The 23364-nt window shown below is 53.0% G+C and overlaps 1 protein-coding gene across 1 annotated transcript in view; it reads left to right on the forward strand.

The window, feature by feature from the left end:
• Positions 1-23364, forward strand: part of LOC122388256 (midnolin homolog) — a 60132-nt gene that overhangs the window by 14952 nt on the left and 21816 nt on the right. Inside the window, exons 3-4 of the mRNA XM_043379163.1 lie at positions 10086-10142; positions 17844-18344. Of these exons, the coding sequence (XP_043235098.1) occupies positions 10086-10142; positions 17844-18344 (558 nt within the window). The remainder of the gene's footprint in view (positions 1-10085; positions 10143-17843; positions 18345-23364) is intronic.

The raw sequence follows: 23364 nt of genomic DNA on the forward strand, positions 1-23364 counted from the left end.
ATCACCCTCCGGCTGAACCCGTGTGGTCACGGAGGGGTGCGCCGGGGCAGACTCTGCTGGTATCGCCGGCGGGGCGGCTGGAGCGTCACCTGGCCGCCTTGCAGCCGTCACCAGGCGCGGCCCGCCGGCGGCGCCCGCGCTGGCACCGTTCCCGCGCCTGCCGCCGCCTCCGCCTCCGGTTTGTTATCGTTCGGGCGTGCTCACGTGCCTGGAGCGGCGCGGCGGCGGCGGCGACGGCCCGGCGGCGGCGGCTACCTCCGTGGGAGAGCAGCCCTCCTGCGGTCGCCTCGTGACCGGTGTGCGGGCCGCCGGCCGAACTGGGCCGCCGCTCGCCACCAGACGGTCACGATCGGCGCTGCGCCGAGGTGGCGGCCCTCCGATATCGGCCGAGAGCCGTATCCCGCTCAGTGGACGGACGGACTACTTTCTCGGTACGTTTCGGGTCCGGCTTCGGTCAGCCGTAGCCCGTTAGCATACGAATCAAGTCAATTAGAGCGGGCCGTTTTGTCTCCGACTGTCGCGGAGAGCGGACACCGGGCGGCGGCGGTGGGCGGCCCGTCGCTCGGCGCCGACCGCTCGCGGTGCGCGACCGGGCCGGCTGCAGAAAATAGCCCCGGGCGCCGCTGTCGCCGCCGACGTGCCGACGCCACGACGAAAACACGGCGGCCGATCGCTCAGCGGAATCTGAGCGGGGGCGGCGGCGGGGGCAAGTGAGCTATGACCTGTTTTTCTGATCCTCCCGGAGCCGAATCACTAGCTGTGATTGTCCGCCGGCCATCAATAGAATCGTTCCCAAATTCCGGCGCTGATATCTCCCCAGCACGAGCAAGAGGTTTCGACTGACTTATGCCGGGCACGGAACTGCTATACAATGCCTCTCTTTAGCTGCGTAACCTCCTATTTACTGATATTGAAGCTTTATGTTTGTAATTGCATTGCATTATTAGGCAGAGCTTTTTTTCAATTGATGGCACCATGTGAGCTATTTTACGGCATTTATGGTTTTACGCCGATCTAAGTTGTCCCTTGGAGCCGCTCCTCATGGTGCACATTACAACCGCTAACCACTTCAAACGAATAGGCGCACGACATAATAGATACATTACGACTTGGACGGCGGTGGGCGGGGGTCATAATCTAGTGTAATGCATGCTTGGAAGGCTCGCGAGCGTCCACAAATGGACATCGAGGTGCCATGGTATTGCACGTTAGGTCCTCCCCCTGTTTCTGACTCGTGAGGCCAGTGGTGGTAGGTACAGTATATCTAAAAAGTATGTCCCCTGGTTTGGCTCTCCCACAGGAGGCGAATCGGTAACTTGGCTGAATCCCAGTTGCGGCACCCGGCCGCCAGGGTCGCTGCCGCGCGAGCGGCCTTGACCGCTCGCATGTCATTGGCAGTTCGGTCCCTCCCCATCTATACCGAGGTGGGGAGGGGAGAAGAGGGGAAGAGGGGGGAGGGAGCGGCATCCGCTCGGCACTTGGCGATACCTGGCTGACCCCGCGCTCCCTCGCTGACCTTTGTCCTGCCCTCAGGCGAAGCCCGACTTCCTGGCCTGTAGCGGCCCAGCGGAAAACCGAGCTCGCGGGGCGCGACTCCATTGGCCCAATCTTATAAATGGAATGCTGTCGTATTCACGGCATTAGATAATATTAATAGTGATACCAGCAGTGGATGTGGTAAAATACAGTCCAAAATAAACGAAAGCACTCGATTCGTGCATAATGCGCCCTCCCATTCAAATAAGCCCGCCCACTTCGATAGATGGTGTAGTTTCTTAGGGCGTAAAAGATGCAAAACACTACCGATTTTTTTTTTTTTAGCTCGGCCACTGGGACCGACAATATACAATTGACTGAAATGCATGAAAACCATTTTGCATTTAGGTAATAGCCGTTTTCTGCACCCACACTTTAGCCAGTGACGCCCTGTCCATTCTAAAGCGTTTATAAGATTGTTCCCAGCACCCGATTTTATATGAGGAAGTCGTTTAAAAAGCATCTTATTTTTAACGAATTTATTATTATGGCCACTTTTACAGGACGTCTGTAGAGCTTTGACTTTTACATTTCTTCCTCGTTCAGGAGAAACGTTTTAACCCTCACCGGACCTTCAGGTTTTCTGAATACCGAGGGGACGTTGGGGGTTGGAAGTGAGGAAACACTTCCAACCCCCCTTCGCCGATTCGCCCCTAATTGAGCTAGAGCCTCACGAAAGAAACGATCGTGTGCGTCGTTACGAAATGCAGCGATTGGTCTCCGATTTAAGGACCAGGGTCAGCCAATGACTTCGGAGGTCAGGTCAAGTGGCCCAAGGCACAGGTTCGGTTTTTGGTAAATAACTTCGCTAAAAATGATCGCAGATCCGCGATTTTAGCAGCATCGTGTTTGTCTAGCTCAGGCGTGTCGAATGGTATACTTTTTCTTCGGGTGAGATCAACTTAACCCTCGCCCGTATAGGGGGGGGGGGTCGAACGGACTCCCCTCCCTCGGTTTTTTCGCGAATAACTCGCGTAAAAAGCGGCCGATCGCGACGAAACTTTCGTTACCCTCGCGTTAATCAATTTTACACCCACCCTGAAATTGTCATGACCCTGACCTTTGACCTGCGACCTACTTTTCGAGACCATGTTTGGCCGGAATCGCGATTCGGCGTATGTCGGCTCGCATTAGCGGCGCGTTTGCAGTCTTTTCGTGGTTTTAAGCGTTCAAACATGGGATATGATGTTGCTTCCATGCATTAGGGTGGGTGTCAAGGTCACCGGAAAGTCAGGTCAGGTCATTGACCTTTGATGACCTCGGTTCACTTTTTCGAGTTTTACATGTTTCTAGGCCAGTTTTAGGAGTTGAATTCGAATTTAGCAGCCACATGAACATTAACGAAGTAGTTTTGGCGCCCTCGTAACATGTTGCGAAGCTGTCAGAGGCGGTTGCCACCTACTACGAATACCCTTACTGGTTGACCTGACCTGACCTGACCCGACCTGGCCTAAATGCATGAAGACATCATCTGTGATCAAAACTAACATGATATTCGTGATCAGCACCCCGAAAACCCCATAGCAGCCACGCTTTACGACTTTCTAACAGGGCCCGTTTTTCCCGACTTTTGGGTCATTGACCTGACCTGGAAAGTCAACCAATGACCTAGGACCTTAAAACTGGGTATCATCGACTTCCTCTCGTCACGGCCAACACGCTCGTTTTTTCCGCGAAGCTCTAGCTCGATCAGGGGCGAAACGGCAAGGGAGGGTCCAACGGACCCCCCCCCCCCTTCCTTATACGTTTGCGGCTTGAAAAACACCAATACGGGCGAGAGTTAAGGTGTTAACCTCGGGTCAAGGTCAGGTCACAGCCCGTCAGGTCACGAAGCTGGTCAAAGGAGGTCATATTGCATATCTCGATTCGGCAGGTCTTTTCATGTCCATTAGTGGCTTTATCGACTCGGTAGCTTTAGTTGATCGGGAGTTATTGACGAAAAACTGATACCCTTGGTTACGTGATAAATGACGTCACGCAAGATCAACAAAGCAAAATTAAAGCAATGCTTTAATTTTAATAACAGACCTTGCAAGGAGCGCATGAAAGCACGATTCCGTGTGCTTGAGAATTTGAGATAGTTGTATATCATTTCCGGACCAAACTAGCAATTTCCATATTCCCCTGACTTTTAATGGTGAAAGACTGACCTGATCTCAGGCGACGCTTCAGAAAATCCGAGATATACATTTATACAAGCTGTGAGACTCTCGATCATACTATAAGATCCTGTAAGTTTCATCTCCCTATGAAAGCTCTGCACTGAGGGTGTTGCGAAGTTGGAACATTTTAGGAGTGTGCACACAGTCCTAAAATGTTGAGGACAGTTTAGGACAGTTTCACACAGTTCATTTTAGGACTGCTCATTTATGACGTCATAGATCAGTGACCTGACTTGACTTAAAATGCGGTTTGCGTAAAAAAATCCGACTTATCAAATCCCGACTAAAAAATCGACTTATAATCCGGTTAATCAAATGATCAAATCCCGACCATGTTTTTACCTGGCCATTAATGTTCTAGCCTTACAGGTAATTGTTTGAACGCGGAAGATGCTGAATCTTGGTTAACCCCATACTTATCGTATGATAAAGAACGTCAGTGTTAAAAAGTTGATTAACAATTTTATTTAGGATAGTTTAATTCAAGTGGGTATAATCCGACTTGATAATTTACTAGGAGGGTTTTGCAGCGCTATTAGTTCGGCATTTAATTATTTATAATTTCGATCCGGATATCGTTATTCAATGCTGGCCTTTGCGTCCTCAAAAAGTTGTTTATAGTCATGAAGGCTTGCATTGACCCATACTTTCCATTTTTCAGCACTATTATTCGCCGTAGTTGACCAGGTGTTTTCATCAGCTCTCCCCTGAATCCTTTGGCTTAGACCTGGCGTATCACCCGTGCATCGCAAGACGCACCTACCACACACAAGTTCATGATCCCCACGAACCCACATCAGCGTCCGTTCGCTTGGTGTGTGACCCCTTGACCTTTGGCCGCGACAACTGCCAGCTTGCTGGAGCACCCCTCCCTACTGACGCGCTGCCCCGCCCGCTCCCCTCCCTCCCCCCCCCCCCCCCGGGGTCGTGTCACGAAGGTTCGGGCTTACGCTACTACCGGCCGCTGCGCAGCTGTCACCTAGCGCCTGGGAATGTGTGGTCTGGTGCGGATTCAGCCAACTACCGGCTCGCGACACCAGCGCCACGTAGTGGCGACGGTACATTCTTTTTAGACACACTGTACGGATCAGTTTCTGCGGCTCGGCGGGCTACCTGAGAGTTCCCCCGTCTGGGCACCTCTGAGTAATACCTCACCCTTCTCGTCAGCCTGTGTCTGGCTGCCTGGCCCGTCAGTCAGTTCTGTGGCCATTTTTCCCGGTCGGCGCCGGTCCGGACGGGCGCCAGGGCCAGCATTGATCCTGTGTGACGCGGCGCCGGCCACAGATGGCCGGTAATGATTACATTGGCGGCCGGAGCCGGTCGGCCAGTCGGCCGGTCGAGCCGCCGGCACCGGGCCACCGGCACCGGGCCACCTCCCGCCCGTCAGCCAACCTCACCTGGGAGAGGTAGGGGACGGGTGTGAGGCTCGTGAAACCGGGGCCGATGGTGGCGGACTTATTTACTGAAAGAGTAACCGTATCGGAACTCTCACGCATTCGACAGGAGTGGCATGTATAAGGATAGCCAGATATGATTGAACTAACGCGGGACGACCTGCGATATATTGTCGAGTTCTTTGGTGTAATGCCTGATGTGCGGCTAGCCGCACTTCGCTGTTCTTTGGAACTTTCATCCATTCTGAGCTCAGAACCCTCCCCCTAGGATGACACCGCTCCGTCCTGGAAGGCTTTGTCGATGACGTCAGTGTTTCGTGCACCGATGAAGTGCTGACACTAAAAAGAGCTAAATCGGCTGCCAGCTTTTCTTACTTACCCGGGTCATAGCTCTGACAGGACTTTTCTCTGCTCGGTGTGGCAGCCAACCCGGCTAACTAACTGTATGTCGCAGCCCGATGCTGGTCTAGCCTATGACCGTACATCAATCTATCCTGACGAGGAGTAGGTATTTTAACCGGAGCCCACAGCATGACTGAAGTACCGGACCTTCAGTGGGAGAGCCGGGACGTTTTGGTCGGAGTCCATGCCGGAGTTGGAGGGACGTGACATTCTTCCCAGTCCTATCAGAAACCAGTGGGTATCGGAGCCGTCCGGGCCCTCCACAAACCAAACCGGACCATCCGGGATATTAGCCCATGCGCAAGAACTGCCCGGGGGACCACCACGGACCATCCCGGACCATCTGCTCTGTCGTCGGCCGGGGTCCATTACCGGTGTGTCTGTCACCGATCGTCCGCAGGTGGCGCTGGGTCGGGTCAATACAGTCGCCTCCGCTGCGCTGCCTCTCCTACTCCCAGCCGTGACCGGGAGCTCGACCCGCAGTCATGTGGTCTATCCGTGTCGTGCCCAAACTTAACTGCCAACACGAGTCGTGGTGGACCCGAGGTTTGGCTATTGCAATCCTCCCATGCCTGGGAAGTTCGCCTCAGCCCGGCCGAGTTGCTGAGGCGAGCCTCAGACTGCGAACCGGTACTGATCCTGATCGCCATCTCCAGGATTCCATTTAGAGCTCTCCGGCGCGGCGGGGGAATTGACTCCGGCGGACGCTGAACCCTGCCCGATCATCTGATCGAGACTCGAGCTGCCTGAAACAGGCTCCCTCCGTCGACTGCCGGTCCCCGTCGCTCGGCCGGGGCACTGCGTGACGCTGTCTCGGTCACTCAACGAGACATGGACGGATGCTGGTGCAGAGGAGGAGTTGTTCGGGATTTGTATACGTGAGAGTTGTATTTTCAGCTCCAACTCGAGCACACGTGTTTCGATATTCATCAATGCAAAGGTCACTCGTCAAAGCTAGGTCAATCTGTCTTCATTATCTCAATGTTTGTAACGCACCGCTCCGTTCAGATAACTAGCTCCGTGGCGGTGTACCATTTCGTCGTTGGGACCGGGCCCGGGTGGGATCCCGCTCGGACCGCGTACATTGATTTTCGTTGCCGGCGACGCGCGCCCGCCGCTGCGCCGGTGGATAGGGTGTCGCCGCCTCCGACGGGCCGTCGCGCGCGACTCTGAGCGCCGCCGCGACCCGCGGGGAGCCGGGGGACGCGCCGGTCGCCGACTATGGATTAGTGTCGTCCCCCTGCGCAGGCAAACAGCCGGCCGATACACCGGCCACCGCAACAGTTCGGCCGGGGCGCGCATTGATTTTTGGCCGCTCCCCGAGCCCCGCCGGCGCTTTGTTGTGCCCTCATTGATCTGCCGAGCTTTGACGTGGCTCGCGATGACGTCGTTTTCGTGCTCAGCGGGTGTCAATGTCACAAACGGCAACAAAGAGGTGTGCTGAGTTATGTAGTTCAGGGCTGCCCTCAAGGTCGCATTTCACGTATCGTATCGTATACGGCATCGGTTTGGTCAGTTTGTGAAGGGGCACTTTGGTCAGATTTGGTTGAATGTAGTTGGATCTCAATGTCAGGGGCATTGCGCTGTTGGCGGGCCGCCAACTATTCGGAAATAACTTCGATAGTCATCGATTGTCCAGTCAGTACTCCGTATCGAGCCACCGGTAGTTGTGCAGAAGTTTGGCCGTGCTCTGATCCGATATGCAGCCGTGCTCTACCAGCCTCCGTGCACGTTTATTCCGCGTGACCGCTGAGGTAAACCCGGCCTAGCCCCGTGCAACGTGACGGCAGTCCAAACAGCCCATGGGCCTCAGCCAGCCCCCTGGTAAACTGCGTCATACACAGCTCTGTGGGTTCATAGTTAACCGCCTGTGCTCGAGGCCGGCTCCGGAATATCTGAAGCGCGTGGTTTGGCAGTCCAGGCTCACGGTTCGTGTGAGATGGCAGACAGACGGCCCGGCGATGTCTGCCCACTGGAGGCTCAGTTTCGGCACGGCATGCCCAGCCGCCCACCCACTATTGTTCCACTCCGGACGCCTTTGTTTGGTCCACCCCGGCCGGGCGGTGTCAGCTGATCCGCCGCCCCCGCCGCCGCCGCCGCCCGCGGGCGTCAGGTCACGTCAGGCGCCGCCCCCGCCGCCGCCCGCGCCGCCGCCCGGAGCTCGTGCACGCCCGGATGGATCTGGGTCGGTGGGCGATCGAAATGTCGGCGGCCGTGCAGGTGCAGGTGTGCCAACAATGGTCGCTCTGGCGGCGCCGCGCTGGCGGAGCTCTCCCTTTGCCTCGCTGACTCCTCTCCCTTTGCCTTGTCTGAGAGCTGCACCCAGCCCGTCGTCTGACCGAGCTGAGAGTGTTTGTTGGTGCAGTACCAGGAGAGAAATCACTGCGGATGGACAGGGAGATGAAGAGCAAATAACCAACGGAGAGGGCGACCGATGGACTAGGAGGTCAAAAGGCTAAAGTTCGGATGCGACGGACGAAGCAGAACAACAAGTCGAGATTGCATGGAAAACCAAAGGGTTATCAAAGAATGGGGAGGAGACCATTCTTCCATCTGGGCAGAACCAGACCCGGACCAAGCTTAGACCAGGCTCGGAACGCATTTGGCCAGAGGGCGTGGACTGCGACATATATCGGCTGTCACCCGCCCCCGCCCCCGCTGCCGCCCTCCGCGCGCCGCGCGACGCAGCTCTGCCGTCGGCTCTGACACGCCTGCCGTCACCGTCACCCGGCCTCTGGTATCGATTATCCATATTTCGCTACACCTACATACATGCCGGCTGCCGTGTCGGCGGCGCTGGCTGAGGGCACAGCGGTCGTTCGCAGCTGTAGGTGGTGGTGACGCTGTAACGCGGAGTTTTGTGGAGTGATATCGACTCTCTAGGCGACAAAGTGTGTGTCTTCTCAAGGCGAGTTCGCCTGTTTCTAAAAAAAAAAACGTTTCGGCTCCGCCTGCCTGACATTAAGTTCTGTCTGTCCTATGCCGTGTGGGCACAGAGAGGCCTAGCAATAGAGAAAGGCTTATTTGCGGTGACTAAGCAGCCACGAACGTAAGAGAGAAAGAAGTGACTCATCCCATGCGCCACCCTCTGCGCCTACCGGGCGGTCGGCCCTGGAATGTTGCACATCCGATGTAGGCAAGTGCCACCGGAGGCGTCCCTTCCTTCGCGGTTGGTCATGCGAGCGGATGGACCATTTTCCTCGTCGGCCAGATTACTCGGGTCCATTATGGGCTGCATCCTCTGTCGGGCCGGGTCGGCTGCACTGCAGTCTGCACACTGCACAGCCGCTGTTGGGCGGCAGCGGCGCACTGGTGGCGGTCGTGGCGCACTGGCGGCGGTCGTGGCGCGCCTGCGGCACCCGTGGCGTGCTCGTTCGCTGATGCGACCGCTCGCCCGATTGGCTGACGTTGATTGTCCGACCACTAGTGTCGATGCAGTGTAGGCGGCAGTGGGAACGGCGGCGGTGAAACGACCCCCGTCCGGCCCCGATCCGCCCCTCGCGTGGTTCCAGGCCCCTCGTCTCCAGTGGTGCACAGTAGCCGCTCTGCCCCCCCCCTCACTGAGCTAGGGGGACGGTGCACGACCGTATCATATGCACTCGTGCACCTCCCCAGTCACCACCAGGAGTGTGTCCAATACGCCGCCGCCACGGTGGGGTGCATCCATGGGGGCGCTCAATACGCGCGTCAGATGCGGCTTCACATGCGGGGTTTATTAGATAATGGTGGCGATTGTTGAATTAATGATGGGCAGCGGCAGTACTTACGTTACAATTAAGCCTGCCGGCGGTGGGGCGAGTCGACGATGCATGAAGATATATGACGGTCGAGTTCATTTGATACTAACTGGACCGGGTGGCTGAGTATGCAGGAGTAGAGGAGGGTGGCTGCAGGAACGAGGACGATGTATTCACTTTTGCGGTGGGCGGTGAATCCTTCCCTATTATCTTCTGAGTGTGGAATTGTGCAGCGTCCCTGCATCCCCGTATACGGTGCACTACTAAGGCAGGACAGTGTCACAAGACCTGAAGAACAACACCTGACGGGCTCAAGGCATCAGGTTTACCGGCCTGATCCGTGCCCACCAGTGTGGCTTTACGGGTCCGTCTGTCCGACCGCTCTCGCCGCGGGCTCTCAGCGCTGCTGGGCTGTTGAAGCTGGCACCGACCCGCAGCAAAAACAAACTCGGCGGCCGCCGCGCTCCGGATCATGTGCGTCCCTGCCGCGCGGCCAGTCACATGCTGCAGCTCCGCTCACGTGATGGTGTGGTGTGGCCTTACAGCAGTGCGCTGCAGGCAGTAGTTATGTTTACACCGATGTTATGACCCGATACTGAACGTGTGATGGATGTTTTATATCGACACACAATATTGTGCATTTTGCATAGGTACCTAGATGTCTGATGGCTACTTTCAGCGGAATAGTGCGCCCTTGCGTCATGGTTTTGGTTACTATGTAAACAAACACTGTTGTTCAGCTGCTGTGTCAGTGACTATCTGTGCTCTGTTGCTCTGTTGTCTGTGAGTTGTGTTGATCTGTGAACAGCCGTTCCCCGGTGGATTCTGCTGACTGTTCTTTTCTCTTGTTACAGAGTCATCGGCCGGAACAGAGTGTAATGCAGGCGCTGGAAAACCTCAGTCCCAGCCAGGTAAGCAATAAACAATGCATCTCTACCTCCTCACTTCTCCTCCTGGATCACTCTACCTCCTCCCGAACTCTGTCTCCTCCTCGCTCCACCTCCCTTCGCTCTCCTGATCCTCCGCTGTTGAGCTGCTTAGGCTGCCCGGCCGTGCTCATGCGGTGCTCCGCCGTACCGACCGTGCTCCGCCGTACCGACCGTGCTCCGCCGTACCGACCGTGCTCGCGGCCGTGGCTGACGTGGCCCGGCGCACACTGGTCGGAAACGCTCCAGCGAGAGGCCAGCGGCCTTTCCGCAAAAGTTTTTTGCTTGTTATTCCACAACTAGTGAAGCAAACTTCATAAAACTTTGCATACCTTCTCTGTCATATGTAAGCTATCATTTGGATGTCAAGCACTAAATATATGACGTGAATCTGTTAAGTTATGACGTCATAGTTGAGTATAATACAGGATCTAGCACCACTTTAAGTCAACAAGGGAAATTGGGAGCTGCTATTCGGGCACCGGGAATGGTTTCATGCACTCCTTGCAAGGTCCAGTGCTTGACTTTAGCATTGTTGACTTTGCGTGACGTCATTTATGACGTCACTAAGGCCATGTAAGTTTTTCGTCAATAACTCCTGATCAGATGGAGCTAGAGAGTCGTGAAAGCCACCATTGGACTCAGGAAGACCTGCCGAATCGAATGATATGCGATATGACCTCCTTCAACCATTTTCGTGACCTGAGGGGCTCCGACCTGACCTTGACCCGAGGTTAACACCTTAACCCTCGCCGGCACAGGGGGGGTTGATGCAGCCCCCCTAAGGTTTTTCGCAAATAACTCGCGTAAAAAGCGGCCGATCGCGACGAAACTTTCAGTACCCTCGCATTGATCAATTTTACACCTACCCTGAAAATTTCATGACCCTGACCCTAATGACCTTTGACCTGTGACCTCTTTTCCGTGACCATGTTTGGCCGAAATCGCGATTCGGCGTATGTTGGCTCACATTAGCCGCGCGTTTGCAAGCTTTTCGTGGTTTCAAACGTTCAAACATGTGATTTGATGTTGCTCCCATACATTAGGATGGGTGTCAAGGTCACCTGAAGGTCAGGTCAGGTCATTGACCATTGGTGACCTCGGGTGACCTCGGTTCACTTTTTCGAGTTTTACATGTTTTTAGGCTAGCTTTTGGAGCTGAATTCTAATTCAGCAACCATTTGAACATTTACGAAGTAGTTTTGGCGCCTTCGTAGCATGTTACGAAGCTGTCAGAGGCGGTTGACACGTATTACGAATACCCGTCACAACCCCTACCGGTTGACCTGACCTGACCTGACCCGACCTGGTCTAAATGCTTAAAGACATCATCTCTGATCAAAACTAATACGATATTCGTGATCAGCACCCCGGAAAACCACATAGCAGCCACAATATACGACTTTCTAACAGGTCCCGATTTTCCCAGTTTTCGGGTCATTGACCTGACCTGGAAGGTCACCCGATGACCTAGGACCTTAAAATTGGGTATCATCGGCTTCCTCTCGTGACGGGCAACACGCTCGTTTTTTTACGCGAGGCTCTAGCTCGATCAGGGGCCAAACGCGACGGGGTCGTACCAACCCCCCCCCCCCCCTTGTGCCGTCGAAGGACGCAAAATGGCCTGTGCCGGCGAGAGTTAAGTTGACTTCACCCGAAAACCAAGTATAGCATTCAACGCGCCTGAGCTAGACAAACACGATTATGCCAAAATCGCGGCAGTGCGACCATTTTTGGCAAAGTAATTAACCTAAAACCGAGTCCGTGCCTTGTGGCACTTACCTGACCTAAGAGGTCACTGGCTGACCTAAGACCTTAAAATCGGGTAGTACCTAATTTTTGCGTCTTATAACGGCACACAAGCTTGTTTTTTCCGCGAGGCTCTAGCTCAGTTAGAGGCGAAACGGCGAGGGAGTTGTACCAACCCTCCCCGGTCAATGTAGAAAACCAATCGGTCCGGCCAGGGTTAAATACCGGAATTGTGATCTAATGTAAAAAGACGGCCCAAGGTAACCCGACGTCAGTGACAGGTGTCCTATATTTGCAGCGTCTTATATTCACAAAGGTTTCAATTTCCACTTTCTTCAGCCGAGTGATGGTTGTCAATAGCAAGGCTCTCTAAATGCAAGCCGTAATCGCCACGCAATATGTGGAAGGCTTTTGATGTCAATACATACATAAATGCATACATAAAACGCGCTTTTCACAAAATTCATAAGCTCAAGCGCATCTGTTTTTAATGACCAGTCAACTACGCATGGATGCGTGCAGGCCACACAGGTCAGCGTAAGCCGGGCGCGGCGGCCGAGCCGAAACTGGGGCGGGGCGGGCGGTACTTGGGTAGGAAGAGCGGCTCCTGCAAATTTTGCGCAAATATGCGCAGTTAGCTTTTATGTTGCCCTGGTGTAAATTTAAATCCTACTTCATCTCACAAAAAATCAGAGTGGAACTAGATGGGACTACCTGTTGTTTCCTTACCTAAACTTTGCAGTTATATTCCAGAATCACTGTAGGAGAGCCTTCATAAAAAAGCTATAGTACATCTTAGTTAGGGAAAAAGTATACCAAAAATTTTGCACTGACCAGTCGGCAACTTCATAACGAACATTTTGATGCATAATATGTGGGATTTCAATTTGGTGTCTATCAGCAATAAGACTCTGAATATCCGGCTCAAGAAACCTCTTGCTCCGCGTCAGTTTCCGAGTTCTGGGATACCCCATCTTCGGGGGCTGATTACAGCTATTTTTGGTCACCCGGATTAGTTTTTTTGGCCTAAGTATAATAATTTGATCAATTTCAAATCGATCTATATAAAAAATAATCCGAAACTCCGGAATCGCCCATGGCCTCTCGTGAGGGCGTTTCCGACCAGTGTGCGGCGGCAGCGGCGCCAGTGACGCGCCCATGGCAGCCTCCGAAGGACATCTGTTTCGTGCAGCTGCGCCGTGCGCGCCAGTGACGCACGGCGCCGGCCGACCGGCGGCCGGCGCGCCCCACGGCTCGCGCAGGCTGTGGGCTTTACACGGCGCAGGCACGGCTCGCGCAGGGTGTGAGGCTTACACGGCACTGGCAGGCGGGCCCGACCGCGACTGTTTGAACCCCAAACCGCAGCAGCTGTGACTTTGTAATGCGTATGCTATAATTTGATTTCGAGTTCTAAAATTGGGGCTCAAATATCTACGTGTCGGCTATGTTTAGTGTGCAGTTCGGTACATCATTGCCGAGTTATTTTTGAAGCTTATTTTAACCCTCGCATGTGTAGGGGGGGGGGTCGGATGGACCCCCCCCCATGGTTTTTCGCGAATAACTCGCGTAAAAAGCGGCCGATCGCGACGAAACTTTCAGTACCCTCGCATTGATCAATTTTACACCTACCCTGAAAATTTCATGACCCTGACCCAAATGACCTTTGACCTGTGACCTCTTTTCCGAGACCATGTTTGGCCGGAATCGCGATTCCGCGTATGTCGGCTCGCATTAGCCGCGCGTTTGCAAGCTTTTCGTGGTTTCAAACGTTCAAACATGTGATTTGATGTTGCTCCCATGCATTAGGGTGGGTGTCAAGGTCACCTGAAGGTCAGGTCAGGTCATTGACCTTTGGTGACCTCGGGTGACCTCACTGGCGGTCGCAGCCGCTCGCAAAAGGGGGGGCCAAAGTCACACTCGCGGGACATAACATTTATCAGTCACTGGGGGGGGGGGGGTGATCGGCTAATTTTTTACGTCCACGAGGCGCCGCGCAGTTGGCATTACTTATGCTTCATCCACCTCATTCTTGCGTGAAATCTTTAAGCATTTAAGGCAAAAGCACCAGTTCCATTTCCCGTCCCACGGTGTTTCCACCGGTCGGGCCACTGCACCACGGCGACGGATCGGTGTAGCATATACTGGAAGTTCGGGTCGGGCACGCGGATTCATGACCTTACCAGAATAAAACAATTCGGAAAAGTACGATACCTCTTGCTTTGAACAAGCATGTGAAACCCAGAGATCATTTTCAGACTACGACATTTACCCATATAGCTGTTTGGCGGCGGGAGAGAATAGGTACACCGACCTCTGGAGACCCCCAGCCCCACAGGTTCCTGGTTTTCAAAACTGGCATCTGAGGGCCGCGCACGACTCGCGCGGGGCCTCGCAACGGCTCTATTGGGGCTCACTCAGCCTGCCTTATAGTCCTACTGCTAAAAAGACTGGCCCTGAGCCCTAAGGACTTCATCAGTCTCTGCCAGCCCCAGGACCCACACCGGCTCATGGGGTCCCGACGTCGAAATATGAGGGAATCTGCGCGGGACCATCAGGACGTAAAGTAATCTCGATCAGGACCAACGTACGGCTGTGCAGGAGTCTGCGTGAGCCCTGTGATCTTCAGAAGCCCACCCATGTATGTTTTCACTTAGAGGCCAGTTTAGGGCCCTCAGAGACCAGTACAGGGCCTGCAAACTGCAAAGGCCAGTAGTTTGAGACCATCAGAGACCGAGTTGGGCTCTCGGAGGCTTATGTGGGTCCTACTCATCACAGGCCAACATGGGGCCCTCAGAGGTCAGCGTGGGGCCCTAAAAGACCGGAATGAGCCGTCGTTGGAACCCAGAGGCCAGCAGAGGGCCCTCAAAGGCCAAGATGAGCCCTCCTCAGAGGCCAATGCAGGCCCTTAAAGGCCAGCATCGGGTCTTCAGCAGCCAATGCGGGGCCCTCATTGGCACCTAAATGTTCGTCTTGGGACACCAGAGACAGCAATAAGGCCACTAGAGACCGGTGTGAGACCCTCAGACGCCGGTTGGGGCCCCTGAGGCCGGTAAGGGGTCCTCATAGGTCAGATGTGGGGCCTCAGAGGTCGATGTGGGCTCTTAGCGGTCAACGTGGGCGCTTGACCGCCACTGAAGTTCCCTCAGAGGTCAGTGTTGGACGCTCAAAGACCGGTGTGGGCGTGTTTTTTTAGCCTCGTGACGATCGAATCAGGGCCAGGGTCCCATACACCTATGGGGGCCCACCGGTTGCTTGAGGGGGGGGGGGGGGCAAATGATATGATGGCCCCCTTTATGTGCCTTGGGAGGGCATGGCCCTGATGCCCCCCGCGACCGCCACTGTGTACACATTACATACAGGCCTCTGAAATTACATACTAGCTAATGCAAACTCTATGCAGGCCCCGGAGATCCCACGCTAATCCTTAAGAAACCAAGCCGGCATACGGCGTCACCACCGGGCTCCTGAGGTGCACAGCACCAACCCATGAGGTCTTACTTTAGTGTCTTAGAGCCACGCTCCTTTGGCAGGGCCCACCCGCCACTGCCGAAGAGGTCTCATGCCAGCCATTGCTGGGCCTACGAGAGCCTCAAGTAAACCCACGCTGATATTCCATGTAAGATGCGGCCATACTCGTGAACCGGTGCCAGCGACGCTGACCGCCAAATTGACAGAATACGAAACTTAGCCCACTCATGAGTGAAATTTACGTCCTTTGATGGCGCAAGAAAGAAAATGAAACATACAAAAAGCTTTTCTAGGACTTTTGTTCGATCTGAAAGGTGGGGCCAAAAGATAGTATGGCCCCACCTTTCAGCACCAAAGGGGGGGCCATGGCCCCCGTGGCCCCCCCCCCCTGGGACCGCCAGTGGGTGACCTCGGTTCACTTTTTCGAGTTTTACATGTTTCTAGGCTAGTTTTTGGAGCTGAATTCGAATTTAGCAACCATTTGAACATTTACGAAGTAGTTTTGGTGCCTTCGTAACATGTTACGAAGCTGTCAGAGGTGGTTGACACGTACTGCGAATACCCGTCACAACCCCTACTGGTTGACCTGACCTGACCTGACCCGACCTGGTCTAAATGCTTAAAGACATCATCTGTGCTCAAAACTAACACGATATTCGTGATCAGCACCCCGAAAAACCCCTTGGCAGCCACACTTTACGACTTTCTAATAGGTCCCGATTTTCCCGACTTTGGGTCATTGACCTGACCTGGAAGGTCAACCAATGACCTAGGACCTTAAAATTGGGTATCATCGGCTTCGTCTCGTCACGGGCAACACGCTCGTTTTTTCCGCGAAGCTCTAGCTCGATCAGGGGCCAAACGGCAAGGGGGGGGGTCCAACCGACCCCCCCCACACACACATTAGAAGCTGGAAAACGCCGCACACATGCGAGGGTTAAGGCTGACAAAGGTCATAGCAGAGCTTGTTTTGACCTTTCAGTGGGGTGGCATCTCTGAGGGAAAATAGGATGATGAGAAAGGTAAAAGGTTATGTAGCCCTAATTTTGCTTTTCGAGCACAGGTAGCTATTTGTGTATAAAATGGAAATTGAAATATGAGTGTGTCCGAGGCAATTCTAAACAGACATACCATTGCTGAAATTACGGGCTGAGTTACATGGCCATGTATCGAGTACCCCACTGCGTGCTCGGGCCACCGGACTTGTTCTGACGTCACGCGTGATATCACAGTGCCCCGTACCGCAGCTGGTTACGGCCTGTTCCTCCTCACACGACGGTGGCTCGCGCCGGTTCGGACGGGGGAGGGGAATGCCATGCTGCGCCCCTCCTGTTGCAACATTGCCCAGAGGGTACAGATTACCCATTCAGTATACCCGCACGGCACAGGGAGATGGCAAAACGTCTATCAAGGAACCTGATGGAAGAAACAGCCCATTGTGATGTCACGACGTTTTGTGAACCTCGCTTTAGGTGCGACTCGCCCCGACCTGCGTCGTGTGTTATCGCCTCTAGGCTGCCAGCCAGACCTACGGCTCTGGCACAGACGTGGCGAACCCACAAAGCCTAGGGTGTGACCTCAGCGTCCGGTATGTTTTTACTCGGACCAGTACGACACCCGGCCGCGCGCTGATAAACACCTAGCTCCAAATGGGTCACGCCGAAATGCCGCCTTGTCGCCGCCGGCCGGCCGGCTGCCTTTGTTGTGGAAAGCTCTGCAACAGGTGTCTGCAGCGACAGGCGCGGCCGTCGGCGGCTGTCGGTGGGCCGGGCGGTGTGTGCGAGGCCGGACGCTCTCCGTCCAGCTAGCGGGGCCATCCACAGACCGCACGGCCGTCACGGGAGCATCTCGGGCCGTGTGACGTGCCGTCACGGAGCGCGACACGCCGTGACTGCCGCCGCTCGGTGCTGATCACGTCCTGTGCCGGCTGCGGCTGACCTCGATGGACCGGCGAGTGCAGGAGGGACGGACGGCGGCCGAGGCGCCGCGTGCCTCGCCTGCAGCCCGCGGTGGTGGTCCGCCGACTGTTGCCCAACTCATCCTCGTGGCCCAGGGCGCCGCCGCCGCCCCGCTGGCCAAAATACATAGCTGTGCGTGTCCGAGAGCGGTCGGGCGGCAGAGGCGGCGGGCAGGCGCTTTCTATTTGCCGCGCGGTGCGCCTGTGTGCTGATTCTAGCCGTGCTGTGGCGCGGCGGGCCGGCCGGCCGGCCGCGCTGAGCTCATGAATGCAGCGGCGCGCTTCCCGGCTCAAGGCTGCAGGGGCGGCCGGCCGGCCGGGCGGACTGTTTGCGCCGCGCCGCTCAGGGCCGCCGGTGCGCCGCGTCCGCCGCCGGTGCGTCGTGTCCGCCGCCGGTGCGCCATTGTTCGCCGCCGCCGGCGCGCCGTCCGCTGGCGCGTGTGTGCGGTGTGTGTCGGTATGCTCGCTGTGTGCTCTGTGGGCTCGACTGACCCAGTGTTTTATCGTTACAGGTGACCGAGTTTCTGTCGGGCAAGGCGCCGCTGAACCTGACGGTGCGGCTCGGCGAGCACATGATGCTGATCCAGCTGCAGCTCTCCCCGGCCCAGGTCGCCGCTCGGCGGAACCTGCGGCCGGCCGCGGCGGCGGGGGCGACCAGCGCAGCCTCCGGCGCCGCTGCCGCCGCCACCGGACGGCCGCCGTCCGCCGGCACCCCGGCCGCCTCCCCCGCCGCGCCAGCCGCCACGCCCGCGCCGGCCGCGGCTGCAGCGCAGGCGGCGGCGGCGGCACGGACGGCGCTGCCCAGCCAGCCGGAGCCGGCGGCGGCGCCGTCAGCGGAGCGCCGCCAGCGCCGGTGTCCGCACCAGCGGCCGCGCGGCCACGAGGAGAGCTCGGCGGGCCTGCGCAGCCAGCTGGACACCCGGGCGCTGACCGAGGCCAGCCGGAACCTGACGCGCACCCTCAAACAGCTCTCCTCGGAGGTGCTGACCGGCGGCACCGACCCCAAGGACCAGGTGGGTAGCGCGGCGCGCACCGTCAGAGGTAGTCAGACCCGCGGGATGACGAACCCGGCGCTGGCTGTGGAGGGATGCTACACCAGATGCATAGGCTGCATTGAATCAACAAGGAAAAGGGCTTAAACTATCACTTTGTTGGCAGTATAAAACGCTACACTCACAACCTGAAAAGACAAAAATTAATTCACATGCTCGTCGCCATTGAAGATAGACTCCTAATTTCGTGAGAACCCTCATCTGGGCCTTGGCTTCTTATCGCCGTTTCCTTCGCTGGCAGCTGGCCTTTCTCAGCGCTATGATGGCCTTGCGACACCATACGACCGTGTCCCGCCGTCCGTCGACCCGACTCGCGCGCGCTATTATTTCACGTGGCGGGTCCCCACGCCGGGACGTCGAGCCGAGTCGATGCCCGGACGGTTTTACACCCCTCAGCGGCTCTCTGAGGACCAAGGAGACGGGTTCATTCAGCCGGCTCGGACCGGAGGACTGGGGTCCGGGGACGTCCGCCCCTGATCCGTCCTGGGGTACGCCGGGGGTCTGTCCCCGGTCCGTCCCTACCGCGTTGGGGGTGAGGTGATTCACGGCTCCCCCATCAGTCGTTCGCGACAGACCCCGCCGACCCTACCGGTGATTCAGGAGTCGGACCGGTCGGGACCGCGGGTGGGACTGTCACGACGGACAGGGGTGACCCCGGGGCAGCTCGGCAGTTCCTGTCCACGCGGGCACCCTGCGACAGCAAACGTGCACTGCCGGAGCACTAATGGTGCACGACTGCACTTCCCTCAGGAGGGTCGGATGACTGTGGGGTGGGGAAGACCAACACCAGAGCACCCATTACAAAGACTTGGTGCGAGGGAGACTGGCGTACGAGATTCTAAAACCCGCGGTTGCAGACGGGCATTCAGTGAGCGAGAATTCGCCGAGGAGGGGATAATGCTGGTCGGACCAGCGCATAGCGACTAGAGATGCCCTTTTTGAACCCGCGAACCCGCTTTCTGCGGGTTTTCAAAACCCGCAGGGTTTTTGGCGGGTTTGAGAAGCAAAACTTGTCGTGTGGCGGGTATTTGGCGGTCAGACTTAAGAACCTATAATTTTTTTTTTTTTTTTTAGATGCAAAACACAATGCCAAGTGCATTTGCTCAGGTTAACAATACAACATTCATCAAAACAACTTTTAAAACAGAACCAAATATAAAAATATATCAAGGAAGCACATTTCAAATGCAAAACTGAAAACAACCAGCAATAGCATCCACAGTCTGGCAATGACCAAACCAGGGTACAAGCAATAAACTACTAAGCATAAATAAATGCTGATGAAAGCATTCCATAAAACATAAAAGACCCTGAAAGCAAACTTATAGGAAGCTGAACTGAAGTCTATGTGCACTGTGCAGTGTGCACTAGATATACATTATGGAAGAACCCAGACTTAAATGAGATGTTGAAAATCAGAGCAAATGCCACATGTTACTTTATTTGCGTCTGGTCGGCATAAAAAAGAGCTATCAGCTAAACAAAATTTGATGCAAATTCATTGATTACCTATCCTACTCTATGTTCTGTTCCACCCTATATTACGAAAATAACACACCAATCACCCTTACAAAAAATCAAAATATAGACTGGCCGGCCCAAACATAACGCAATACAATACTGGCGCACTTCCGACATTCTGACAAGGATGGGCATTTGACTGCGTCAATTTTGGTCTCTGAGGTGAAGGAAAGCTGTCATTGATGACGCAATAATTTTCAATCAGTTTTTCTGTCTTGGTTTTTGAATGCCTCAAAATAGCAGTTATACATGTTACAAAACCACGTAGCTGGTCGCATTTATTTCTTTTGTCTTTTTACGTCCTTATCATTTGTATGCCGACAGATGACCAGCCGGAGAGCATTACCAAGACCATCTATAAAATCATTACATTTAATTTAGTATTTACTGTCTCTTTATTTCTAAACCGGTGATTAACCTCTAAATTGTAAAACTTTAGCTGTTGTGTAAAATAATTTAATCAGAATGGCACATGAATATGCATTATACAACAGTGTTTTCGCAACAAGTTCGACTAACTACGGCCGCAATAATTTAGTCGCTGTAACATTCCTTCATCAGCTGTTGGTGACGCTTCTGACGCATGTTTCCAGAAATGCGTGGTTCATTGGTGGTTAGTTGCAAGGCCATATATGTTATTATAGTTGGTTTTTGCTGGGATTTTGCATGATTTGTTTTATGTGTAGATCGACTGGATACTCATTATTCACTGTGTCACTATTTATTTTTAACTGGAAATCGCATATCTTTTTATATCAACATTCATTTTGATAACAATATCATTCCAGAGGCCTAACATTGAGAGGGAGCCAGAGTGAAATTTTGATCCTCAGCCAATGCTGAAGGGTAAGGTGAGAGAAAGATTTTACTGAACTCTTCAGAAAGGAATTTCAAATGTATTGATGCATTATTCATTTTCCACTATCCAGTGTGCACTTCCTGAGGACTTAGCATAGCAATTTCAAGTCCTTACTCAGTTGGTGACATACCAGGGAAATAAGCTAAAATTAGAGCGCTCTATTTATTGCTCCTGCCCCATGTTGAAGACATACCCCTAAAAGCGTGATCTTTTATCGGCCCTTACGCAGCAAGACAGTAATTCTCAGACCGGTGGATGGTATCAATAGAAAGAGAATGCATCAAAGATTAACATGAATTAATTAAAATAACATTAACATGCTAATTAAGCGTGGAAATTAGTCCCAAACATAAGCTAATTGTTGCTCCTACCTCGGCGACGGCGCTCCCCGCAGTCAGCGGAGAAGCTAAAATAAAAGCCACCATTCTCCTCCGTAAGTCAATTTTAGAGCGGCCGAGTGGGCCGATGCGGGGCCACCAAACTGAGGTGAGACGTGGCTAGCAATTGCAAACTGCCATAGAAATCAATATCTTAAGACGCACAATATGGGATGATTACTCTGAAGCTGGAGTGAAAGCATGAGTAGATTGCAAGAAACGAAATGCATAGATTGGTTGAATTATGTACAATAGGCACAGCTCAGATGAAGCCATTTCTTTGATGTTGACATTTGACATAACCCTTCCTCTCCTCACCTATGACCTAAGTACGTTGGCAGTTACCGGCATAGTTTTTTTTAGCACGAGTGTAATTCGCCATCGGACCGCAATGCATGTTGCTAGGCTGCTGCAATTACAACGAACATACAAATACTGTCTTCATTTGTAGAAGTTTGTTTTTTAGGCGGTCTTTGACGTACAAGGGGGCATACCTGTCGACAACTTGAGTTTCTCCGAATTTCAAAAACTCCCAGAATTTCAATTCCTTATGCACTGTTGTAGGTACAGCTATGTTCACAAGTTTTCGTTTCCTCCTGCTCTAAAAAGGATGATATTTGTCGATTTCGTGCGTCGCTGATAGAAGGGTGCGTTTAATAATTAGGCCCAACGCTTTCTGCATCCGCGAGTACCTTGAAAAGGGAACAACAGTTTCCATTTATTACACTATGGGACAAGTGACAAAATGACCACTGCAACACGCATGAAACGGAGCTCATATTCCTAAAAATGTCTACAATCACTTCTTTTCTGACACTATTAGCAAATACCATCTCAAGTTAGGTGGTTGACAGACAGTCAATGGAGATCTGGGGAGACTGAGTGATGCCAATTCACCACTTAACTGATGAGGGCTGAGGGAAGAGAAACATGCAACATGCACAACTGACAACTTGACAAGTGACAAAACACTACCACTATTGCGCAGTGCACAACAAATTACAGCAGTCAGCCCAAAAAATGCTTTTGGTGGCTAATTGTAAAACAAGTCACTAATAAATGTCTTAGTTGCAGCTGAACACTGCACAATAATCACACTGTTCACACACATTGAGTGAGATGCCACAGGTGGTTTGAATCACACTTTGGTTCAACTGCAAATCTGAAGTGTTGTCATGAGGTTCATGCCTCCATGATCACAGCACTTTGGTTGTGGTTGGCATAACACTTGTAGTCTGCGGAGTTCCACATTAACTGCAGACACCTCATCTGGTGGTCTTCATGTTGCTCAACTTCTTCAGGAGGCAAATGTCGACCACCCAGCAGAAGCATGGTCCTGCAGAAAAGAAAGGTAATGCATAAGGTACAAACATTATCTGCAGAAACAGCTCCTTCTGTTGGCTGTTATTTAACTTTTAATATAGGTAACATAACAACATGTATTCCATGTATATTACATTTGTTGAAGTAAAATACTGCCGGCTATTTCAAAACCAGAAAATGAAATTATATTGTGGCATAATTCATATGCTCAGCTATCAGTATCAAATAATAAATTAATTAAAAATTTGGCATATTCTATACCTATAACACATTCATAGAATATTCTACTTCACGTCACAAGGACTCACAATCTTTCTGTTGGGTGTTTGATTGACGCATTAACTAAGTTTGTCTTAGGTTTTATTATTGCAAAAAATTCATATTGCATTATTGTATCAAAATACTGCCAGGAATAACAAAACAAGAACATGAAATGTCAATGAGCAAGCCGCCTTTCCTAAAAATGGATTACTTTGAAAAGAATTTTAGTTTCTTTTAAGGAAAAGGAGAAATGATTATCAGGTAATTATCAAAAAACACTCAACCAGCAAGTGGCTGGGTGGTTTCACTGCAAACATCAAGCCAAAACATATGCTTACATTTATCTAACAATTGAGCCATTTGACTACACAAGGATATGTGAGCAAAATAAGAATCCAATTATCCAATGTTGACTTCCTTGCAAAGTTTATGCCTTATTTTATGAAAATGTGTCACTAGAATATGATACTTATCATCGAATATTATTTAATTTACGATTTATTTCGATCGGAACGCACATGAAGTCCCGCGCCATTTTCGTCGACGATGAATATGATCGTGTTTCATGAAGAGATAAGGGGTTTCAATGGTCTTTCAAAGCAATAATTTGATGCAAAAATTTGTAGGAAATAATATAAAG

Source organism: Amphibalanus amphitrite, unplaced genomic scaffold, assembly GCF_019059575.1.
Source record: "Amphibalanus amphitrite isolate SeventyFive unplaced genomic scaffold, NRLGWU_Aamphi_draft 000315F_arrow, whole genome shotgun sequence".
In the NCBI taxonomy this organism is placed as follows: Eukaryota; Metazoa; Arthropoda; class Thecostraca; order Balanomorpha; family Balanidae; genus Amphibalanus; species Amphibalanus amphitrite.